This window comes from Pteropus vampyrus, unplaced genomic scaffold (genome assembly GCF_000151845.1).
Source record: "Pteropus vampyrus isolate Shadow unplaced genomic scaffold, Pvam_2.0 Scaffold354, whole genome shotgun sequence".
In the NCBI taxonomy this organism is placed as follows: Eukaryota; Metazoa; Chordata; class Mammalia; order Chiroptera; family Pteropodidae; genus Pteropus; species Pteropus vampyrus.
Genome location: NW_011889135.1, coordinates 217,880 through 243,062, shown reverse-complemented (window position 1 = coordinate 243,062; position 25,183 = coordinate 217,880). Strand labels below are relative to the sequence as shown.

The following is a 25,183-nucleotide window of genomic DNA, read 5'->3' as shown; positions in this document are numbered from 1 at the left end:
CATTTATAATAATCAAACTCAAATGGAAGGACTTTCTAAAAAATAACCGGCCTATAATCTCAAATCATAGAAATTAAGGAAACATGGAGAAACTGTTTCAGAGTAAATAGGACTAAAGACATGTAACATCTAAATGCAACATATTACTTGTAACTAGATCCTTTTGCTCTAAAGGGAATTCTTGGGACATTTGGTGAAAGCTAAATGGGATCTGAGGATTAGATTGTAATAATGTATCAATATTAATTTCCTGCATGTAACAATTTTGTAGTAATTATAATGAAAAACATCCTCATTTGTAGCAATTATACACTAAAGTATTTGGAGGAAATGGAGAATTAGGTCAGCAACTTACTCTCAAATGGTTTGGGAGAGGTGGGGGAAAGGTCTTCATAAGACCTTACTTGCAAGTTTTCTGTAAATTTGAGATTGTTTCAAAACAAAAGGAAAATAATATGTGTTACATGTCTGGCATTGTAATAAATACTGGTTGTGGGTCCTATTTTCCATTCTGCAGCAGCTGTGAGTGTAGGTACTGTCGTGCCCAGAGGCATCTGAGAGATTCGTTCTACTTCCCAGGCCCCTAACCTATCACTCTTGGTTGGTGGTAACAAATGCCTGACTGGTATAGGGTCCCACTCCTTGTCTCAAAGCAACACAGTGAGATGACTTGCAGTGTGATCATTCCAGAGCACCCTGTGGATCAGGACAAGAATATATCTGCCACCATCTTTAGCTGATTCCTTCTGCTTCCCTATCTTGCTGTCCTCACTCCCTTACAGGTCTTTCCTAAAGAGTGCACTCTTGAAAATCACATGCACCTAAATCTCTGTCTCAGGCTCAGCTTCTAGGGAATCTCAACCAATTCTGATTCTTCCTGCAGGTACAAATAGCTATGTTATTGTGTTCACTGGTGTAATTGTATCTAAGCATTTGTATATTCACATGCACGCTATTTTATGTACTATGTTTCTTTTATTCCTTCTTTATATAACAGTTGGGATATTCTACTGACTTCTGAAAATGAGAAAATTTGTGGGTTATAAAGGTGGTATCAAAATATTTGTTACATAGAAAGACAGCGTTGGGTCTGATATATCTTAGAACGCTTGTCTTAGAGCAACAGGATATGAATATTTGCTTGTTAATGTTTCACTCATTCTTCCATTCGACAAATAATTATAAAGTATTTCCTAAGAATAAGGCACATAAGAAGATCCAGGGAGGAATACACAAGAATCCTAACTCTAAGGGAGTCCTTTCCACAGTGAAGACATGGTCTGGTGAGAAAGATCACGTATTTAGTATGATAAAAATTTAGGCAAGGAACTAGAATGTAATATACAGTATGGCAAAAGCTTATAAGAAAAATACAAACGACAAGCTTTGAAAATTCAGAGAAGGGAATAATTACTTCTAGCCAGGTCAGAAAAGGCTTTGTGAAAGCCCTGGACTTTGAATTGGGCTTTAGAGGGTATGGCTTTGTGGGGTGGGGTGTCTGCATGGAACAAGTCAAGAGTGGCTCAGTGATATCCACAGCTGGATTCCTCTTTTTGACTGTATAGGCTGATGAGCCTCGCTTGCTTTCCACACTTTTAGAAAGCAAATAGCTAAGCACCTTGACAGTAGCACAACAAATGCATGTTATAATAAGCAATTATTGATCAGGGAGACATTTTTATGGTGTTTTGGGAGTAACTGAATTATATGCACTGATGTGTTTGAATTTTAATTGTTTACCAGTTCACTGGGAGTAAAATATGGAGTAATAAAACAGATGATACCCCATTCCTTGATATCTCAGCTCTCCTTGAGCTCGACCTTCTTTCTGAATTACCTTAATCACCCAGGATAAAAGACAGGGTATAAGGGCTTTTATGATGCTGCTCATAACACTCATGAAATGTTTCACTGTCGCTGAGGATAATACACCAAGAATAAATAGCATGTAAACAATTTAATTACTTAAGAGTTTGACTCTCCACCAAGACATCAAACACATTCTTCAGTTAATCACTCTAGCTCATTTAGAGAAAATGAGAGAGGAAATAATGCTTAAAATATTTAATATCACCCAGAGGATGCCAGCAAACATCAATCCATACAAAATTATCAACACATATGGAATTAAGATGAGATAAACAAGTAATCATGGCACCATTCTATTCATTAGGTCAATGATCATTATCAAAAATCATGGAGAGAAAAGCACTACAATTTTTAGAGTAAGAACAAACTTTGTGCTATATACATTAAAGATAGAATGGAATTCATTTAAGGCATCTTCTAGCCTAGGTAACACAAACATTTGAAGTCAGAAAAATACATTTACACCAAAAAGAGAGCATATATTTTGTGTTTCTGTGCAGTTTAATTTTTCCCTCTTAAGTTAAAAAGAAAATCTGAAAGTTTCCTCTGTCCTTCATGGAGATTTAAAAGTCTCAATTATAGAACTTGAGTGGCAAATGCCCTATAGAATCATGGGAGTGGGAGGGAACACGAATGGCCATTATTCCACTCCCCTGCCCTCTAAGTGGGATTCAAAGCCATTATCACAGATAGCAAGGACATAAAAGACTATCCTCAGATATTATAGAGAAATGTAATATCAGCAAGGAGATAATTGAGGAATAAAAGAACTAACTAAATCAGTGTTTGACTGCATGGTAATGGATGACAAAGACATGTCCATGTCTGTAGAAGGCAAAATGGCTTCATTGAGTGTGGTCCTCTAGAGGAAGGTAGTTTTATTTCACCCTCCATGGTGCATTAAATTATAAGGGATAGAGTTTTTTGTTCAATGCTTTATCTGAAGTCTTCGGAAAATCTTATTTCACTTGAAAGAAACATTTTAGATAGATTAAATTGGAACTAGATAAGCCCTGAAGTATAAATCTTACAATCTTCCAAATCTTTTCTTTATTCCATAAATATATAAATTATAGTGCCTATGATGTGACATCTACCCTGGATCATTAAATTAAATTAAATCAATAAGATTAAGTTAATCTTGTAACCTGTTTTTTTCCTTTGCATATAAGATCTTACTAATTGGTCTAATTTAAATTATTTGTCAATAGGGCAAGGACAATTGAACCTTATTCTGTAATAACATTTTAAAAATATCATAAATAGTAACTAATATTTATTGAATTATTGCCATATGTCAAGAAATCTTCTAAATGCTTTACATAAATTATTTTATTTATGCATACAACAAAACTTATGAGGTAGGTACTATTCTAATTTCCATTTTCTGATGAGGAAATTGAGGCACAAAGAAATACATTGCCTTAGGCCACACAACTAGTAAGAGGTAGAGCCAGGACTTGAATTCACTTACTCCTGCTCCAGAGAAACCACCATTTTGTAATATAATAAACAAATTGATAGACCTCACATTCAATGAATAATTACTTACTGCTAGACACTATTCTACATTTCCATCCATTGATTTTGAAGTATAATTATAATTCATCCTTTTATGATCACAGTTCTGTGAGTTTTGTCAAATGCATACAGTTGTGTAACTATTACTACAATCAATATAAGAACAGTGCCAGCACCCCCCAAAATTCTCATATGCACTTCTGCAATCAACCCCCACCTCCAGGCCCCAGTAACTGTTGTTCTCTTTTCTGTCTCTAAAGCTTCACATTTTTCCAGAATGTCATATCAATGAAATCATGTAATTATCTTTTTTGTCTAACTTCTTTCACTTATCATAATGCATCTGAGATTCATCTAGGTCGTTGCATAAATCAGTAATTTGTTTAATTTTATTGCTGAGTACTATTTCATTGTATGAATATACAGCATTTGTTTATCCACTACCCAATTGAGTACAGTTCGGGTTGTTTTTAGTTGTGGCAATTAAAAATAAAACTGCTATAAATATTTGCATACATATACACATATATAAATATTTGATTTTTGTGAACATAGGTTTTCATTTCATTTGGGTAAATACCTAGGAGTTGCACTTCGCATTGTATATTTAACTGGGATTTTAAAATAGATTAGGGAAGAAAATCCATTGATAGAAAACAATATTCAGAAAGTAGATATAATAGCTTCCAGTATAAAATGATAACTAGAATAAGATTGGAGGAATTTTATTTTAATCAATAAAATCCAGCATTGGCAAGGATATGGGGGGAAAAGCAGTTTCATGCCCACTTGGTAACGGAGTGAATTAGCACAACATTTCTGGAGAATTTGGCAGTACTTATCAGAATGTATTGTGTGCGCTGATTCTATTAATACTTTCAGAAATGTTCACATTTGGGTAGGGGCAAATGTGCATAGATGTTCATTGTGATATTTTTTGTATTGTAAAAATGGAGTCAATTGCAATGTCCATTAATAGAGAAAGGGTCAATAACTTACGATACATTTCTTCACCTCTGGAATACCAGGCATTTTTAAAGAAACCATAATAACAAAGATATTATTGAAAAAAATTATATGTATGCATACATTGCAGGACATTTGGTCCTGTCCAAAATGACCATGGAGTCATTTGGTCCATGCCAAAAGTCTTTGATATTTCGTCCTGTCCGAAATGTCTATGCTCAGAAAATGTTCTTGGTTTCAAAGACCCCATAATGCTTATTTCTCCTATTGGTTTACAGGATCCCTACATTAAAAACACTATCATGTTTCACTGGTCCAATATTTGTATTGTGGCTATATCACCAAGAATAACTCTTCTTGCCCCTGTAGCCTAGCTGGTAATGACACATGCAGTGAGGTAGATGGATTGGTGTGCACCAAATGTCTTCATGGACGTTTTGGACAGGAAACAAATATTGAGGACCTCTTAGCATGCACCAAATGGCTTGGTGGACATGTATGTATGTGTATATGTATGTATGTTTATGTGTGTGTGTGTGCGTATATGTATGTATACATATATACACATATATACATATTTATATAAAAAGTATAAATATTCATATATATTTGTGAGGGCATGAAAAGAGGATCAGGAAGACTACACAGCAATCTCTATGCAGTTAAGAGTGGGTTGAAGGGACGGTCAGGGAACAAGTGAGTAGTGAGGCAAGAGACTGCCTTTTTACTTAATAAACTTCTGCATTAGTTGATTGCTTTCAAAGCAGGCATGCATTATTTGACAAAATAACAAACTCAAAAGGGGGGGTAATTAATTACCAATTAAAAACTGGCCAGCACCCCCTACTGTGTCTTCCTCCAACTTCTCAGCCTATGAAGACACAGAAAAAATGAAAACTCACCAAAACTTACAAGACTTAATGCCAAAATCTGGACAGAATCTCTGTGGATCAGATGGAGCTAGAAAGAGAATGATATACCATACTTCATCTCCCCAAATGAGAACTCAAAGGAAGGTACTTTGTACTTTCTTCCTGCCAGTCTCTGAACAGCCAGTGTTAATATTACCCAGAAATCTGAATTTTCCTTCTTCATTGTAATGGCTAACCTATGAAGCCACTCACAGGTTCCACCCACTTGGTTTCACTCACATGAACCACAACCAGAACCACCATCTTCCTTGCCTTTTTCTTTCTGCCATCATTCTGCAACCACATTAGAAATAACACATAGAAACAACTGAGCTGAAATGGATGTAGGGTCAGAAGATGACAGGTGTCTGGCAATAGTGTATTGGATTCTTCCCACGAATAAAATAGTATAGATGCACATAGGGGCAGAATGATTCCTGGGAAGACTGTGTGCTAAGAACTGTAGCTTTCATGTTCATAGTATCAGATTAGGAGTACCAAAGAATCAAACAGTGGGGTAGAAAAAGGCAGTGACTCAGTAAAACACGAGTCAGAGCTTGCCAGAAACTGACAATGAGTTTCAAAGTTACACACTTCTACATGTACATTAGCTAATTTCTGAGAAAGGAACTGGTCCATGACAGAAGTGTGCCGATAATGGAGCCCATGGCAATTCCCATCCCCAGTATGTTGCCAAACATAAAGTTAAAACAGATATTGCTTTGTTTTACTTTAATAATGCAAAACCTAGCATAGAATAAATATATAGATAATCTTTGTTCCTACAAAGAGATAAAAACAAATAGAGACACATAAAAAAACAAGCAACAATTAAAGTGACTAATGGTCTGGATTAGCATTTTAATACAAAATTCTTAGTAAATAATATTAGGTTTGTGAATAAAATTTTAAGCATGGCAGCAAAATAATTCTAAATGTTAAAAAATTAGAAATAGTTTTACAAGACATAGAACATACTGGATAAGGAATCCGTAATATAGTATAGATAAAAATCCTAAAGATAAACAAGATCAGATAAATACATTAATAGAGATGCACAATTTAATAAATAAGTAGAACACCAAGGAAAAATTATAAATGGCCAACAAATACATGCAAAAAAGACTCCCAATTTAATAATCAAGGAAAATGCAAATAAGACTAGTTTTACAAATAAAATTGAAAATCTATTAAAATTAACATCCACTATTCTTGACGATTTGTGCATATGTTGTTAATAAACTTTCTGATACTTCCAAATCCTTAAATTTGTGCCTACCCTCAGACACAAAATTCCTCTTATGGAAATTTATTCCAAAGGAAAAAATCATAGATGTGTACAAGGATGTTGCTGTATTTGGGCATAACACTGGAACAAAGAGAATCACCTAAATGTTAATATTGGTTAAATAAATTTTGGCATAAATGTATTACACGACCATTAAAAACTGTATTGAGGAAGAATATTTCACAGCAAAGAGGGGTAATTGCCCCTAACTGTGAAGGCTGAAAAAGCAAGCTCTAAAAGGGCATTACAATCTGGCTTGGTTTTTATAGTGTCTGTATAGATACAGACACTAAGAAACATGATTCGAAAGCCTCTACACCAAATGCTAATGGTGGTTATCTGTCCGTAGTGAGATCGAGTGATTTTTTGTTTTCTCCTTTTACTTCCCTATGTAGTAACCTCTAAAATTTCTGCAATGAGTATTCTGAAAAGAGCCTTTTTTCCTTTTAAGTTCATGCAAGATAAAAGAAATATTCCAGTGGGAACAGCCATTAAATTCAATTTCATAAATGAAATGAGCAGGAGTAAAAAAGTGCTGGGTCCCCACATAGAAAATAAAAACCAAATGTAGTAAAATGGACCTTTCCGTTTATTGTTCCTTCTCAGATTTTTTCAGAACCTTAATGTTGGAAAGTATCTCTAATTATAACATGTAAAAGCTTGAGAACAACTTGTTCTGAAATCTTTTATTTATTACCAGCAAAGCATAATCTTATTTGACTGCCTGGCAAACTTGATTTTCCATTCACATTAGGATAGATGATGGATTCGCATCTAACTTTCTCTTAGTTACTTCATACATGCAATGCTTTCTCTTTCTCGGTTATCAAAAACAACATGCATACTGACATTACTCCAAAACATCAATACAAATTTAATGGCACACTTCCAGGAACTGGATAAAATCCAATCCCCAAAATCTTTCATCATTTATTGCATAGAGTAGTTATTCTCACTGGAGTATAGGAGATGTAAGGATACCAGAATTTCAAACTGATACAGTAGTTCCCCCTTATCCAACACCCCCAGTGGATGCCTAAAACTGTGGATAGTACCAAACCCTATACACACACACACACACACACACACACACACACACACATATAAACTTTAATTTATAAATTAGGCACAGGAAGAGATTAACAACAATAACAATAAAACAGATCCATTATAACAAAAACTGTAATAAAAGTTCTGTGAATGGGCTTGCTCTCTCTTTCAAAATATTTTATACTGCATTCACCCTTCTTCTTGTGATGTTGTAAGATGACAGAATGCCTACATGACGGGATGCAGTGAGATGAATGGTGTAGGCATTGTGACAGAGCATTAGGCTACTATCAGGCTTACTCGATCACAAGTACTATGACACCACAACGGTGGACCTGACAACTAAGACAGCGGCTACTGACAAGGGCGGAGAGTGTATACAGCATGGACATGCTGGTCAAAGGGATGATTCATGTTCGGGCGGGGCAGAGTGGAACATCGCAAGATTTCATCACGCTACTCAAAATGGTGTGCAATTTAAAACTTATGAATTGTTTATTTCTAGAATTACCCATTTAATATTTTTGAAACAGTGGTTGACTGCCGGTTACTAAAACTGTGGGAAGCAAAACCTCAGATAGGAAAGGCCTATTGTTCTAGATCTTGTCACATGTTCTCTGATGCTTCCCTGGTGGGATATGCCCGCTCAACCTGCAGACACTCCCTAGCCACCTCCCTAACACGATACACACATATAGGTTGAGAATTTTAGTGTGTATAGCTGTTTCTCATGAGAGAGTGCTGTCTAGGTCACTGGCATGGAGACAAAAAGCTCAGGACAATGTCAAGAACATTTGATTAACACAGGAGAGAACAGCCATTTTGACAAAAAGGCTAGTAATAATTTATTTCTTGGTCACAAATTTAAATGTTATCTTTGAATCTAAGGCCAAGTTTCAATTCATTTACTTTCCCAATCCCTCTAGGAATTCAACAGAATGAAACAAAACAAAAAGGTTCTCTTCTTTCTGTTTAAAATGTAACTTTCTTCTTCAATAGGTAATGAGTGGACAAACTGTGGTAAAACCATGTAGTGCAATATTAGCCAGCAAAAAATGAAATGAGCTATCAAGCCACAAAAGGCAAAACTATGGGGACAACAAAAAGATAAGCGGTTGCTAGGGAGGGATGACTAAGTGGAGCACAGGGGATTTTTAGGGCAGTGAAACTATTCTATATGTCACTATAATGGCAGATACATGTCATATACATTTGTCAACACTGTAGAATATGCAACACAAAAAAAATGAGCTCTAATGTAAACTATTGGCTTCAGTTAATATTAATGTATCAATATTGGCTCATCGCTAGTATGAAATGTACCACATTTAAGATCCATCCAAGAAAGGATAAATCAGAGAAACCTGTGCAAAGAAAAAAGCAATCTGATCAGACCTTTAATCTATAGGTAGGGTTTGGTAGAGAGCTGAGAGAAGGGAGGGCATGCCCAGAGGGGAAACAGCAAGAGCAAAGGGACAGAGTTTGAATAGTGAGAAACAGGAGGCCAGCTCATAGAAAGAAAATGACTCCAGGGGTTAAGTCTTAATAGATAGAATGGAGTCAGACTATTAAAGCCCTTGAAAGGAAAGCAGTGGAGTTTATATTTGATATAGGAGGCAGTAGGGAGCCTTAGAAGGTGTTTGAGCAGGGGACTAAGAAAAGTACAGTCGACTCCCATTATTCATGAATTTTGTATTTGCAAAATTCACCTACTCACTAAAATTTATTCATAACCCCAAAATCAATGTGTACCTTCATTCTGGAACATGTGCAAAAAAATAAAAAATAAAAATAAAAATAAATTTTAATCCTAAAATAATAAATAGGGGAAATTATTGAGGGGTAGGGGCCAAGGGGCATATGAGAACTCTCAATACCTTCTACTCAATTTTTCTGTAAAGCTAAAACTGCTGTTTTAAAAAAAAATCTATTAATTAAAAACAATTAAAAAACTGACAATATAAAATAAATATATATATAAAGAAAAAGAAAAAAAAATGAACTTACTTCTGGTTCACAATTAGCCATTCCCGAGTATAGGTCTGAACACAATCCCTGACATGAGGGTCCAGTTCAACCCTAATGAGATGGAAAATGAAATAAAAACATGTTGTTACTGAGTAAAAACAACAAAAACAATCCCTTATCATAACCAAGGAGAGAGCAGAGTGAATTCAAATCCACGTCAAACAAGAATGCTAGGGGCATTCTTACCCGTTCATTTCAAGTGTCTGAAGTATTCCTGAGGCAATAACATTTTTACTTTGATGAGACAAATATGTTGGCATTTTATGCTTTGTGGGTTTTCTTTATTATAGACAATCATGTTAAACTATACCTATCCTTAAAGGCATTCTGACAAAAGACAGGTAGAACTAGCTATAATCATGTATAAAAGAAAGAAAATAAGTATAAATACCAGTTTTTCACAGGGGTAATTTGCGCATATTTTTTGCTCATGTGTAACCTTGTTAGGACATGCATGTTTTCCCTTTTGAAAGCCACGAAGAATGGTTGTCATGCTTTGAAGAGGTGACAGGCATTGGCTTTGGTTGGTGATTATTAACTGGGGTGGTTCTTGTCATACCTGTATAGGAGCCTGTCAGAAGAGATACTCTTCAAGTGCTTCAGAGCCTTGAAATCAGAAATAACTAATTTTCCATGGTAGCAAAGCTTTTTGCTGTTTCCCCCAATGTTTTGGCATTATAAATAAATAGGTCTAAATACTACGAGTTTTAATATTCTTGTTTGTAAAAGGGGATAAGAACAGTACTTACTGTGTGAACTTGCTGTCAGTATTAGATAAAATATTGTAAAGGTTAGGCATGTGGTCCCTGGGCTCTGACTGCCCGAATCCCAGCCTTATCCCTTATTAGTTATGTGACCTTGAGCCAGTCACTGAACTCTTCTGTGCCTCAGTTTCTTTACCTTAAGTGGTGATATTAATAGTAGAGTGCCTCCTTTAGAGAGCTGTGATGAAGATTAAATAAGTAAGTGTGCGAAATACTTAGAAGAATGTCTAACAAATAATATGGCCTACATATGATAGTTCACGCTTAGTACCATTTATTATGTACTAAGCACTGATGTAATTACTTTAAATGTATTAATTTGGTTAATTCTTAATCAGCCCCATAGGGCAGGTGCTATCACTATTCTCATTTTGCAGAAGAGTGAGATGATAAAGACCTGGCTTAAAGTCACCCAGCAGGTGATAGAGCAGAGACTAGGCACCGAGGCAATTTTCTCTCAGAGTGCAGGCTTATAACAACACTATCACAGCTCAACATAAAGTTCTGGGCTAGGCACAGGGGGCTCAACAGGAGTTAGCTGTTTTTTAAAAAAAATTATTTATTTAAATTAGTTTCAAGAATACAGTACATTGGTTAGACATCTATATAGTTCATAAAACGATCCCCCCAATTGCTCCTTCCCTCCCCTGGCCTTCCACCTAGCCATCATATTAATTAATGCTAATGCATTCCCTCTCTTGTGCTCCCCATCCCCGTGACCAACTATCTGCTATTAATTTGTACTACTTTAACCCTTCACCCTATTCTCCCAGCCCTTACTCTGATGATGACCATGATATCTTCCTGGGCTTTAATTACCAAGAGGCTTAGGGGTAAGAACTGAAATAGTACAGGTTGCTTTCAAGTCATCAGGCAGTGTTAACTAGTGATAAGGCAATATGATACTAAAAAATAATGCTAAGAAAAAAATTACCTCTTCTATCAAATTTCAAAAAATCAAAATCTCTAAATTTATTGCAAGTATTTTAAACAGGTTTTTCCATGATTCAAATTCACTTGAAAACAATTAACCATATATTTTACACAAAGAAATAAAATTAAATGATTCTCTCAAAGGTAAAAATAATAGATAGCACCTGTATTAAAGTTATACCTGGCTAAATGGACTACCAACGGGAAAAATGTTTCCCAAGGATCACAAAGTTCTTATTTTGTGCGAAGTGAGAATTTTCAAAATATTAGAGCTGAGCACATGGTCAGCTCTCCTATCTGAATGAGAACTGTCTAAACAACAGATTGAAGGTCAATAATACCATATTACTGTCATCCAACTTCCTTAAACTGTGATGAAATAAGGTCCAGAATAGAAATGGAATATCCCAGAGTAGTGAGGGTAGGAGCCATGTTTCATGATATCTTTTCTGGGACTTTTTGGGGAAGATGAGAAGGTTGAAAATGTCCAAGAGGATGTGAATCCTAACATTGTTTTGAAAGTGAATGCAAATAAAAGTTCACCCTAAACCATCAGAGAGATGTTTTTTACACTATAGAAGTAATAAGAGATTCATTTAGATATAATTCCATTGTTTGATACCAAGAGCTAATGCCCACACCTATAAACACAGAGACAACCTACTGCAGAAACTCAAACTCTAAACAGCTATTCATATATTCATGCTGCAGAGCTGTCTCCATTGTTTTTCTATTTGACAAAACTTTCTTCAAAGGGACTTTGCCTTATTCATCTTTTTATCCCAGTACCCAGCACATAGTAGATGCTCAACAAAAGTGGGTTTGACTTATGTTTATAACTTGATCCAGTTGTAAAACCAATAAAAATGTTTCTGAATGGAAGCATTTTTAAATGATTCTTATGAAAAATCTTGACATTTTTATAGACGGAGAAACTGAGGCTTCGTGAGATCACATGACTGGTCCAAAGTCACTGAGCTGACACCCAGACAGTCTGACTCCAGAGCCTGCACTCTTAACCTCTTCCTGGGCATTCCATTTTGTCCCGTTGTGTCCCTTTCATTGGCTTAGTCCCCACATGGCTTTTCAAAGCCCTTGGTCAAATCAATTAAAAAACTCTCTACATATAGGTTGTAGTACCATAATAGTCATCCTGCACATCTTAATAGATCTGAGTAATTTTATTTTTAAAAGAAGTTCAGAATTAGGGCATTTCACCCTTACCAAGAACAGGCATGACAGTCACAGTCCCATCTACATTTCAAGAAAATGATTTACCCTTCCTCTGGCAAAGAGGGCTGCAAAGTCCGACATTCTTTTTGTGTGAACACCACGTCCAAGTCATCTTCAGTGAAGTCTTCCAGCTCTTGGGCAAGCTCCACATCCAGGCTGTTCAGGTGTGTCATCAGAAGTCCTTCAAAGTCCACTGGCTCCACTGGGTCATAAAACTGAGGCTAGAGGGGTAGAGAAAAGAAAAAGGAGGTTCCCACTCAGTTTTCAGGTAAAAGCACTCCGGCAACAGTAGGTATCTGCCTTTCCCTCCCTCTCCACTCAGTAAGTGTTTCATTCTCAGCGTACGACTAAGTGGAGCTGTCTTTAGAGGAGCTGTCAAACACAGAAGCAGTGATATGGAAAAGAAACACAGCATGGAAAGTCAAGTCAGAACACGATGAGTAATTAAAATCACACCCCAAGGCAGAATTTTTCTCTGCTTAATTGCATCTTGATGAGGAATCCTGAGGAGATCCAAAATGAGATCACAAGGCTTTGCTGAATTTTTATAATTTCTCCTGCAAAAGCTCTCTGAGGCCATGTTTACCCAAATACAGTGAAGTAGCGAATAGAGGCAGTTTCCCAGAAATTCAGGCAAACACTACACTCCTTTGAGTATTTAGGCATGGTGTTTCCTTTGGCCTGAGTTATCCCCTATGTTGGTCCTTGAGAGCACTTCATTCGTAATCATAAGCCACAGTGAGCCAGATTTGACGGCTGAAAGACTCCAAGGCAGTGATTTGCAGACACTGCTGGGCTGACTGGTGCTGGTCAGGAAGACATTTTCACTGACTGCAGTTGAATGAACAAACAAAGGGCAATCAGCTGACGAATATTTCATATGGCTACTGTACTAGCTTTAAAAGGATTGCCATTTTGCTCTTCAGTTATGTCTTTCCACAGTGGAGGGGATAAAAGAAATGATAGAAGTGGATGGTAATTCAAAAAATAATTTTCTTTAATGGTAAAATAAGAAGTTGGCAATTCAACAAATATTTTTCCTTGTCTGTGAATTCTGAAGGCTTAGGAACCACTGCCTTAAAGAAATAAAAGAATCATTTAAATCAGTTGCTTTATGTAATAATAATAATAATAATAATAGCAACAGCGGCTCTAAGGTATTCATTTACCGCAGACTATTTAGAGTTATCAGCCCAAGGAGATACTGTTCTCTACTTCTGCCCCCTCGGTGGACCAACTAAACAAACACCCCAGATTCTTGACTTGTACTGCCTCAATATGAAACAAGGACGATCTAAAGGAAGTTCTAATAAAACTGTTTTTTCATCACCCTGAAACCATACACCAGACTAGATATAAGAGTTCCAAGTTAGAGAGGAGGAACAAAGTGCTGTTGAAGAAGCAAACGGAAATAAGATAACAGAATGTAAATGTGGCTTTCCCTGTCCTCCCCTACCCCCTTCACTCCTCCTCCACCCCCGTCCCTGGTGCTGGTGGAAACATGAGTGACACGTTGGGGAGTGAAGACAAAGCTGAGAATTCAGCAAACATTCACCCTCCTTTTTATTTGTGAGTCTTGAAGGTGGTGGACTTAAACAATGTCATCAGGGTCAAAAGGGGCAGAAGAAGAGGCAACAGGACATACTTCAGTGGGAGAGAGCAAAGACACTCCCTTACTTCACCGTGGCTCCCCTGTGGTGTGACAGAGCACAAAGAAATTTCATTTGGTTCTAACTAGGAAACCTGGAGGTCAGCTAAGGAGAAGGGCCATAGTCCTTATCGGCTACCTCTTAAAATAAAGCAATAGGGACCAGCAGGGACTCAGAGGCCAGATAGAGATCAGCCTATACAGGAGCCAGGTGGGATCAGAGCATCCTAAAAGATGCTGTGGAGCATTGTGGAACAACAGGCCTAATCTATGTACAGAACAAATAAATCTGCTGCAGAATTACATAAGACCAACCTCAAAGGAGAAAGTAGACTTTCCCACACCTTACTGCAACCTGGCACAGAGTTCAGAGTCAGAAAGTGAAATGGCTTCAATTAGAAATGAAGGAAACTGCATTTTCTGCATATCCAACCTTACTACAGTAGAGTTTATACTCATTGAACTAATAATTATTGAGCACTTACTATAGGCCAAGAAGTTGGGCTAGTTCATTATATGTATTATTCCATTTAATCCTCACTAGAACTCTAGAAGATATGCACTCTTATTATCCCTATTTTATAAATGAGGACATTGAAGGCAAGAGATTTAATAATTTGCCCATGGTTACACAGTTGGGAAGTCACCCATCTATAATTCAAACCTAGGCAGGCTCATGTTTTTAACCACCATAATTTTGATTTCTCTTGTGGGCTTTTCAGGGGATCTGTATTTTCAGAAATTACTAAAACACAAGGCAATAATAAGTATATTTGGAAGTGAGTTAAAAAAAAATACATTTACCACTACCCACAAGTTCCACTCTAGCTTTTCATGAGCTTGACTCCTCAAAATAATAACAGTAAATTAATTAATTAATTAAAGTAATAATAAATGTACATTTATTATGAAGAATATCAATTACTTGAGCAGTGGTACTAGAAATATGTACTTAAAAATTATATTGAAGCATGTTTGAAGCACTAATAGCTAGTAAGTAGAAGCTCTTATAGAGAAAAGGCATTTGTGTGAAATCATCACAGAGAAAAAAATTCAGCTCCAGTCAAAGAATTATACTTGTCATGTCCTTGAAATTCAAAGCCACATATGAGCATCTACTGAATGCACATCACTGAGGTGAGCATTCGGGACACAGAAGAGTATAGGAAGCTGCTCTCGCAAAATCTTTCCATGGATTTTTAGTCAGTCATGAGATGGTGAAGTTTACCACATTCTCACATATAAATAAATAATGCTATCTTTGAAGGGGGGAGCTATTAAAAAAAAAAAAAAGTATCATCATTGAGCACTAACTGTGTGGCAATGTGCCGGTCATAAAGTCATAAACTCTTGAGGTCTGCATATGTTTCAGGACTGAATATACTATAAATACAAACCATGACAATTATTGAATACAGTTCTAGTACTACACATAAGTTGGCACTTAATACTTTCCTACTCTTTTCATACTGAAACTAAGGGAGGAAGCTGTTCATTCCAAATGTGTTGTAAACTAGTCTTGCCTTTGGCAAGGGGTGGAGAGCCTAACTGCCATTAACTAGGTCTCTATGCAAGTTGTTTCTCTTGCAAATTCAAATAACTGGGGACCAAAAGAGATTTCTATTCTCCAAAAACTATCTGAAGTCTTAATCTCAGGAGTAGAATTTATTGTGAGGCAATCCACATATACACAAAAACACATACATTACGCCTATTTAGTGATACGCAAAGGGAGAAAATAAGTACTTAAGAGTGTTACAGTGGTATTGCATTTCATTGGGAGCTGAGATTTGGGCAAAGGTTGGGGGATGTTCTAAGGTCAGTCTCTAATGCAGGACTTGGGCTCTTAGGGTATTAAAAGCCAAATACGAAAATTAACTATTTTGTTTTCTCTGCCGTTGAGTTATATGTGGCCTCCTACTCATTAGAGACTCAAGATTAGTTTAAATGGTATGATCCAAAGTAATTTCAAGAATGTCACCTTAGACCATGAATTTTCATATTGTTTGTCATTTGTTAAAATAGTATGGGCAAAAAAATCCAAATAATCCAAATAAAAACAAAACATTGTCTAAAAAATTTTAAAAATTTAAGACTACAAATTAAGTTTTCTCTATTGTGATAGTTTTGTGATGTGTCAACTTGACTCGACTAAACTACATTTCCCTGAATTCGTTTCCTAGTATGTCTCCAGACAGGGTGGGCTACAAGAGTTTCCTCTTGCCAGAGGATGGAAGGGAGGCTGCAGATATTCTGTAGCATGCACATACTTTCTACTGATACAATCAAACACTAATACAGGTACCACTGTGAAGAGATTTCACCAATGTAATTAAAGTTCCTAATCAGTTGACTTTAAGTTAATCAAAAGGAGATTATCTTGGTGGTCTAACTTAATCAGTTAGATGTCTTTTCAAAGATGGAGGCCCTCTTAAAGTTTAGCTCCTGCCCTTGGAGTTCTGGCTTGCTTGTGATCTGGCCTTCCTGACTGTTCTGGGGATTTTAGCCAGCCACCACCAGAACAATACCTGTTTAAAATTAATCTATGTAACTCCTAGCACAGTATAATATGCAGATAACATACCAATAGCAGATTAAAATAACAAATCTGGACAATATTTCACAAATGAGAATATTGAAAACAGAGAGGCTAAATGACTTGACCCAAATCATACAAAGTACCTGGGCAGGCTTCATGCCACTCTGTATGGGGATGGAAAGAGTCATGATGTCTACAGGTGCACTGGCCTTGTACCCTCATGAATGTTTATCCCCATAGGGGGTGGTCCTCAAATCTACTTGGCTGTTCATAAGAGACGAGTCTTGTCAAAGTCACCCAAGACTGCCACGTTGTCAAATTCAATGGTCGTTGCTCAGTCTTGGTTTATCTACAGCATTGGACACAATTTAATTACTTCTTCCTTCTTGAGACACTTTCTACAGATGGAAGGCAACCAACTATCCTAGTGTGTCCCAGTTTCTGAAAGTCCATATACCAGGAAACCCCTCAGCCCTGGGCAAATTGAGATAGTTGGTCATTCTTCCTTGAGGCACCACTTTTTCTATGTTCTCCTTCTGCTATGCAGTGCCCAGGGTTCGGTCCTAAAACATCTTCACTTCTCAATCTTCATCATGCCCAGATGACTTCATCCATTCCCATAGCTTTAAATGCCTTCTTCTTCTTTTTTAATTACAAATTTGTATCTGCAACCTCAAACTTTGCCCTGAAATCCAGGTTAGCTTTTCCAATTATACCTCGACATCACCACTTGGTGATTTAATAGATCTCTCAAACTTAACAAATTTAAAACTAACTCTTAATTTTACTGCTGATCTGCTCTTTCCACATCTTCCAAGTCTCCGTATCTCAGCAAGTGGCAATTCCGTTCCACCAGATGCCAGTGCAAGAGCTTTGGAGTCAACGTTGATTTCTCTCTTTCTCTTATACCTTACATATTATCCTTCAGAAACTCCTATCCACTTTACTTCTGACATATATTCAGAATCCAACCACTTCTCACCTTGTATCAAAGCACCACCATTACTTTCCTGAGTTATTGTGACAACTTCCTAACTGACCTCACCACCCTAGTCTAATCTCCACATAGCAGCCAGAGTGGTCTTTTAAAAAGGATCACTATAAGCAATAACTCTATAAGCAATCTTTACAAAAATTCAGATTGTGCCTGGCCAGTGCTCAACACTTCCAGTAACTTCCCATCTTAATCAAAGGAACAGTCAGTTCTTCTGTGGCCTTTGAGGACTGTGACCCAGCCCTGCTTTCTCTATAATTTTATTTCCTACTGTCCACTCTGCTCAGATCACACTCTGCTTCCTTGCTGTTTTTGGAGCATGCCACATTACTCTTGGCTTGAGGACTTTTTTGCACTTGCTGTTCCTTTTGATTAGAGCACTCTTCCTTCAGATATCTGTCAAATTCATTAAAAACTCCTCCTAAGTATTGCCTTTCCAGACAGAGGCCTTCATTGACCACCCAAATAGCCCTCCTTCTGTGTTATTTTCTATTTCCTTGTCCTATTTCATTCTTCAAAGTACTTAATACTCCACTGATAGTGTAAGTTCCATGAGGGTAGACCCTTTGTTATATTCACTACTATGTCCCTAGCTCCTAGAGCAACTCTTGACACAGAGTGAGACCCAATGCATATTTCTTGGAATGAATGAATGAATGAATGCTTAAGGAAATCTTCTCAGCTCTCTATTATATTTAAGTAAACAGAGCTATAGATAGTAAAGTTCTCCTGGCTTCAGTGATTCAAAATACCTTGTGGTTTAGATTAAACAGTACTTCCCTGATTCCACCAACAGCAATCTTCCAATGATGCCACTGAGTGAAAGATGCTGACATGCATCAATGGGCATCAGTCTACTTTTACCAAGATAGATTTGATTCCCCTGCTCTACATAATGACAGTAATGAAACTCCTACCCTACATATAGGTCGTCACTCTTTCATTTTATCTCCCATTGTGAATTTGCATGAAAACTATATTGAGATCTTCATTTTCCATCATGTCCACCCCAGTGAAATCAATGAAACCTAAGACCAGCCCAACTCCTTCAAAGATGAAGCACAAAAGAACAATGGATCTGAAAAATAAAAGTGGACCATCAAGTGATATACCATCAGGTCACCCTTAGCAGTTAAAAAAAAAAAAAAGGTTGCTTCATTGCACAGAAGCTTAAACACATAATAAAAATGAATGCTTTCTAAGGTATGAGACTTTTTTTTTTTTTACATAAATGTTATATACGAACATGTCATGTAACATGGTGTTTTGGTACATATTCAGGATGTGGCTTTTTACATCCTTTCTTCAGCCAGAGACATTATAGTTCAGCTGATTCATTCCATTTCACTTCAAAATTTTTCTATTCTCATTTTTTAAAAACAGAATTTTTCCCTCTCTCAAAATGTAGGTTAAGATCATTAACCTACACAGTGTCTCAAATCCTCCTTTCTACCTTAAGGCAAAAATCCTACCCTTTCTTCTCTTGTATATTTCACTCCCTTTTCTACCTTGAATAATCAGAAAATAGTTTTCGTATTTTACAGTTTCACTTTAAATGAAGACATCAAATAAAGAGTTGTTTGCCTATGTAGGTAGCTGACATCACAGGGTGTCTGTTCACATCGGCTGTGGCAATGGAGAATGCCAAGGCCAATGGGTGATGCTACACCAAGGCCACTCTTTATGGCACTCGTCACAAAGTACTCTGACAGGAGTGTCAAATAGGCCCAGAACCAGTCTATCACCATGTCTAAAAAACCAGCTCCAAATGGTGGTTCCTCTTCATATTCAAGAATGCAAAATTTAAAAATATTTTATCTACTTTGAAAATGCTTGTATACACAATCATCTCAGCTAATATTTACAATTAGAATTAAAAAACAAAAACTCAATAAAACAAACAAATAAAAATCAAACACACCCTTCCTCTCACTTGATTTATCAGATTTATGACAGAAGTCACTATATTTTTATAAGGATATATCTAAAGGGTCAGCAAGTGATCCTTGCTGATCACACTTTCTGAAATTCGAGCAACCAGGACAACAAAAGAAACCATATTTCTTCATGTTCTTCCTATTTGGAATACTTCTACCTATGTAGGTTCTCTAAATGATCCTCAATTGGACCACATATGAAAGTCACAGAGAACTTTAAAATAGTAATACCTGGACCTATCCCATGTGATTTTGATTTAATTGTTGCATGATGGGCCTGGCCACAAGGAGGTTTCTAAAGGTCCCAGGGATTCTAATGGGCAGCCAGTGGTGAGAATTTTCCTCTGAGTCTCCTTAGCCTTCTTCATGAAGCCTTTACCTCTTATTATATCATGAATCTTTCTCGCTTCTGAACATCCACCACACTCAAAGCCAGTATGCATTCTCTGTTACCTATCCTTCCAAATAGATCACAGGGCCTGTCAGAAGCAAAACCATCTCCTATTCGTCTTCTTTTAATCTCCCACAGCGTCTTCATAGTGCCAAATACATAGACAGCAATGTTAGCTACTATCTACACAGCATCTATTGTGTCATTCTATCTTAACCCTAATGGAGGTAGCATTATTTTGCCAATATTGCAAACGAGGAAGCTGAAGTCTTCATAGAAGTTAAGTAACTTGTCCTAAATTATATACCTAAAATAAGTGACAGTTATACTTCACTCTAGATCCATCTGACTCCAAGTTCTTGACTTGCAAAATAGCAAACTTATACTTGATTGGGTTTTAAATAACTTGGTGCCGATTAAGCACTTTTTAAAATTAAACGACCATTTGTATCAGCATGTGGAGTTGTTAAAATAGCGGTTATATAAACAAAGGTAAAAGAAACAAAGGTCAAGTTGCACTTATCTTATTTTTTAAGTGTCCTAAATGAAACAATGAACAATACATGGCTTCTCATTTAAGAAAAGTTTTTTAAAGCTGCTTCAGACTGAGAGTATTTAGATAATTAACTACTCCTCTCTCTTGTCAGAAATGAATCATGCTGAAATGTCCCATTATCTTTCTATGAAATGAAATAATTTTAAGGGAAAGAGAAATCACCATGTAATTTGACTTCTGTTGGAGGAACCTTCATTTGGCAAGATGACTCAAGGGAAAGAATAGCCACTTCATTCTAACATTACAACATGACAAGTAGGTAAATATTAGGGTAATTTCCTAAGCAGGCCACACTTTAAAAAAAAAAGGGGGAACTGAATACAGGCCTCTTGGCTCCCTCATGTCTCCTACTCTTCATCAGTTAAAAGAAGGAACAGGGGCAACGGACTGTGCTGGAGCTGGAGTAGTAATCTGGGAAAAGATATTCAGAAAACTAAATTGGAATAACCAGGAGTAACATATCATAAAGGCTATTCATTTGCAAATAGAACCAGGAATAAATTATGACAGGTAGGAACACATGATTCTTGTATAGTTAAACATTTTTGCTATTCTTTGATTATCTTCTGCTAGAAAATGGGTCGTTAAGTCACATGTTAACTCGACTACCTAACTAATGAAGTAATTCATCAAAATTCACTTTCATCAAAACCTACTGATGAGGCAGCATAACTACCCTAAGAACACCAGAACACCTGCAGATATTAAGCAATTTTTTCCCTTTGTGATTTAAATTAAAAAAAAAAAAAAAGATTTCTCCTGAAGAAATTTAAGGCTGCAGCATTAAAGTCAAAGCTGACATGTAGAGAAGGGGTTAAAGCCTGCCAGCTAAACTTCCTTAAAGCCTCTTAATAGTGATGTCCACACTATTTCTCAAGACGGCTACTGCAGAAAGCTGCAGTCTTAATTTACAAAGAAGCAAAGCACCAAACTCCACCTCTCCACCTTGTTGAAGATATAAAAGTGTATCCAGCCACTTTTTAACTGAATTTTGCATACTTTGGAATACAATTTGAGTCAGAAATTTAAAAATACTTTTTTGGGTTTTCAGTGAATTACATATTAGCATCAAATTAAATCAAAAAGCATTTCTAATTTATCTTGGTTTAAAACTAATATATCTGAAAGCATGAACATTAAATACTTAATGTACTTTTATTATAATCTGCAATTTTAAAACGGACAGGAAAAGTTCAAATAAAAACAGCAGTCTAGCAAGCCACCGAAGTCATAGATTTTTTTGAAGAACTTTTATCACAACTTACCTCTTGCAATACAAGGTGCTATACATTTTTTAGTAATAATATTTCATTAATGACACAATACAAAAATCATCCTTCTGAAATAACCACCAATCACTCCAGTAAACATACCTTTAAAAGATACACAGTTACACGGCGTGTAAATTGTTACAGGAGACAAAATGGCGGCTACAGGAAACCAAGTGGAAGGTTACAAAATTTCTAAGAGCAGAAGTGGTTTTGAAGTAATAAGTGAGAAAAAATAACCTAACCTCCTCAAGATAACCACCAGAACAAGTAAAAAAGTGCGCTGTGCTGCGCCTGAGGAAGTGAGTACAGCTGTAGCTCTCTCGCAAAGGAAGTGAATACTCACTTCTGGTTTTATAAACCATCTCATTTAAGTCAGATTTATCCTACTTAGCACATGTCTGGCATTTAGTCCTCAAATAATTTAACACATATACACTTGCTCAGCAATTGATGTTAAAAATCTAGGCAACCGCCAACTTAAAAGGGAGAGTGTATTTTAAAAATGGGAGTTTAAACAGTCTGATTCCAATTACATGAAGTTCTAGATAAGGCAACATTATGATGACAAAAGTGGATCAGTGATTGTTTAGGCTGGGGGATGGGGGATGGGGGTTGGGAGAAGAGACTGACTACAAAGGGGCACGATGGGATGCTTTAGGGTAGAGACTGTTCTGTATCTTTATTGAGTAGAGGTTAAATAACTCTAAATTGGCCAAATTCATCAAACCATACATTCAAAAAGAGTGAATTTTATAATATGTAAGTTAGACTTCCAAGAAAATGATTTCTAAAACTTAAGGATCATAACTTGACTTTTCAGGTTTGGAATACATTTTTTTCAATAAAAGCATGTTATGGTTAGTAATAAGGTTCTAGGCTAATCCTCCTCCTACATAAAATATGAATCATTATTTGGATGAAATCAAGTAACCTGGAAATCCACTAAGTCCAGAGACTTCAGAACCACAATCCCTAGAAGTCCATTTTGCACCCTAAGCCTGATGGCAAAAAGTAGGCACAGAGCTAGGAACTGGTGGTTCGAGGTGTTAGGTAGCAGTGGGAAGACCTAAGAAAAATCAGGAAGCAAAAAAATATACGGGGTGTTTCTGCACGTGACCATTCTGTAAGCAAACCTGTAACTCATACTTACTAGTTGAAGAGAGGGGAAGCCAGAGGTACTTATGCTTTGTCGATGGTACTGGCCAAGGTTTGGTGGGAGAGTAAACTGTTTCCTTATTTCCGCTGAAGAATACCTTGGGTTAAAATAGAAAAACCTACATGAAGTGGTTATTTTAAAAAATCATCACAATTACAGATATGATCTTTGATGTCATGTTATAAAACTTCTGTCTTGGCTGGGCAATTGGCAGAACTAAAATGTCCTCAGTGGCCTGTGGGTGGACACTTGAGAAGTTCACAGAGGCCAAGACACCTGCAATCATGGCTCCTGTCCAATACTGGAAGGATGACAGTATGAGGAGAAAGAGCTTGAAGCCCAAGGAAAAGTTCCAGGGCACTTGGCTCCTTCTGCTCAGGCCATCCAGAGGCGTTGTCTCTACATGAGAACATCTGTCTATCAGAGTCTTTTAAACCTGGAGCTGCCATTTTGATCCAGTCATTTTCTTTTCAAGCAGTTGAACCCTTCTGGTTGGCTGCCTGTTATAACAGAAAATGCTAGGGAACTGTTACGTGAATACTTCTACACCTCCCTGAGGCACTTTAGATGCTACGTGGAATTCCAAGGACTGCATTTTTTCCAAACTGCTCCTAATGGAGAGAGATTCTTTGAGTCACCCATACTGACATTGCTGAACACTCAGCCAACATCACTGGTAGCTGGGATGGAGCACATGAAAGTTGTTCTTCATTGTCCACTCGCACCTGCTGGCACGAACCTGCTAACCATTGAGGCCTCAGCTTACAAGCAAGTTGACATTTTGGCACTCATTTGTTCGTCATTTGTTTGGAACTGAGGACACATTTTCTGATGAAATCAGTTCTTGGTGGTTGGATTCTGAGGCTAGTTCACAAACATGTATTTAAACCACAACGAGGTCACAGTAGAATATAACTAGAAACAGAGATCATTGAGGATCAAATGAAATCATATATTTGAAACATGCTGTGTAGCCAACAAAGAAAAACATGAATTTTTTAAATTATAATTTTAATAGCGGTTACCAGAGGGTAAGGGGGAGGGAGGAGGTAGATAAGATAAAGGGGGTCAAATATGTGGTGACAGAAAGAAATGTAACTATGGGAGGTGAACACACAGCGTAAAGATATATGTGCTTACTGTTAAAGTGTACAGCTGGATTTCATTGGATTTCGTTAACCCACATCACCATAAAAAATAAATAAATAATAAATAAACTTTTTAAAAGATAAAAAATGATAAATTATAATTTTCAAAATATGACATTTAAATATTATAAGTAAATCTTATTATATTTTCTCCAGGGCATAATTACTACTTTTCCTGCATGATGAGGTTTCCGACAGGGTCTGCTTGGCTCCCAACTTTGGCAATGTGGTCTGTCCAGAGAGGCAAGAAACTTGTTCTAGTCCCATCTGCAGCATCCACTCTCCCACCTCAAGAGCACTTCAGTTTCCTTTCAGGATTGACACACTATACATTGCTTTACATTGTCTAGTCATAACTACAAACTATACATTGTCTAGTCGCAACTATAAACCGATGGGATGGGCATATAACCCACTAAAGAACAATTATCTCTCTTTCTCAAGATTCTGAATGATGGATGAATACAAGAATGGAGGGAACTGGCTGGAACACATTCACGCCAGTGGTGGACCCTTACATTATGAGGGAAGTTACAGCAGGAAGTTACACAGGAAGTTACAGCAGCACATATTAATTGTACTTTTTAATTTCCCAAAGCATTTTATTTTTTTAAAAAGTGTAAGAAAATACTAAGATAAGAAGTATTCTCTTATCCAATAGGGACATGCAAATCAAAACTACAAGGAGAAGCCATTTCACAACCACCAGGATGATTATAACAAAAAAAAATGGGCCATAACAAGTGTTGGTAAGGATATGGAGAAACTGAAGCACTCACACATTGTTGGTGGGAATGTAAAACACCTGGGCAGTTAATTCCTCAAAAAGTTAGGCAGAGTTCCCATATATCTCAGCACTCTTAGGTTATATCCAGTAAATATCAAAAACTTACCCATGAATGTTCATGGCTGCATTATTCATAACAGTCAAAAGTAGAAATAACTTAATATCCATCAATGGATAAACAAAATGTGGTATA

The 25,183-nt window shown here is 36.7% G+C and overlaps 1 protein-coding gene across 1 annotated transcript in view; it reads right to left on the bottom strand.

Annotated features, from left to right (window-relative positions):
- DOCK8 (dedicator of cytokinesis 8) overlaps positions 1-23,152 on the bottom strand; it is a 162,898-nt gene extending 139,746 nt beyond the window's left edge. Inside the window, exons 1-3 of the mRNA XM_023522678.1 lie at positions 23,050-23,152; positions 12,609-12,784; positions 9,613-9,684 (exon numbers count right to left, since the gene is read on the bottom strand). Coding sequence (XP_023378446.1) covers positions 9,613-9,684; positions 12,609-12,736 — 200 coding nt within the window. The 5' untranslated portion in view covers positions 12,737-12,784; positions 23,050-23,152. The remainder of the gene's footprint in view (positions 1-9,612; positions 9,685-12,608; positions 12,785-23,049) is intronic.
- Between the last annotated feature and the right edge of the window lie 2,031 nt (positions 23,153-25,183).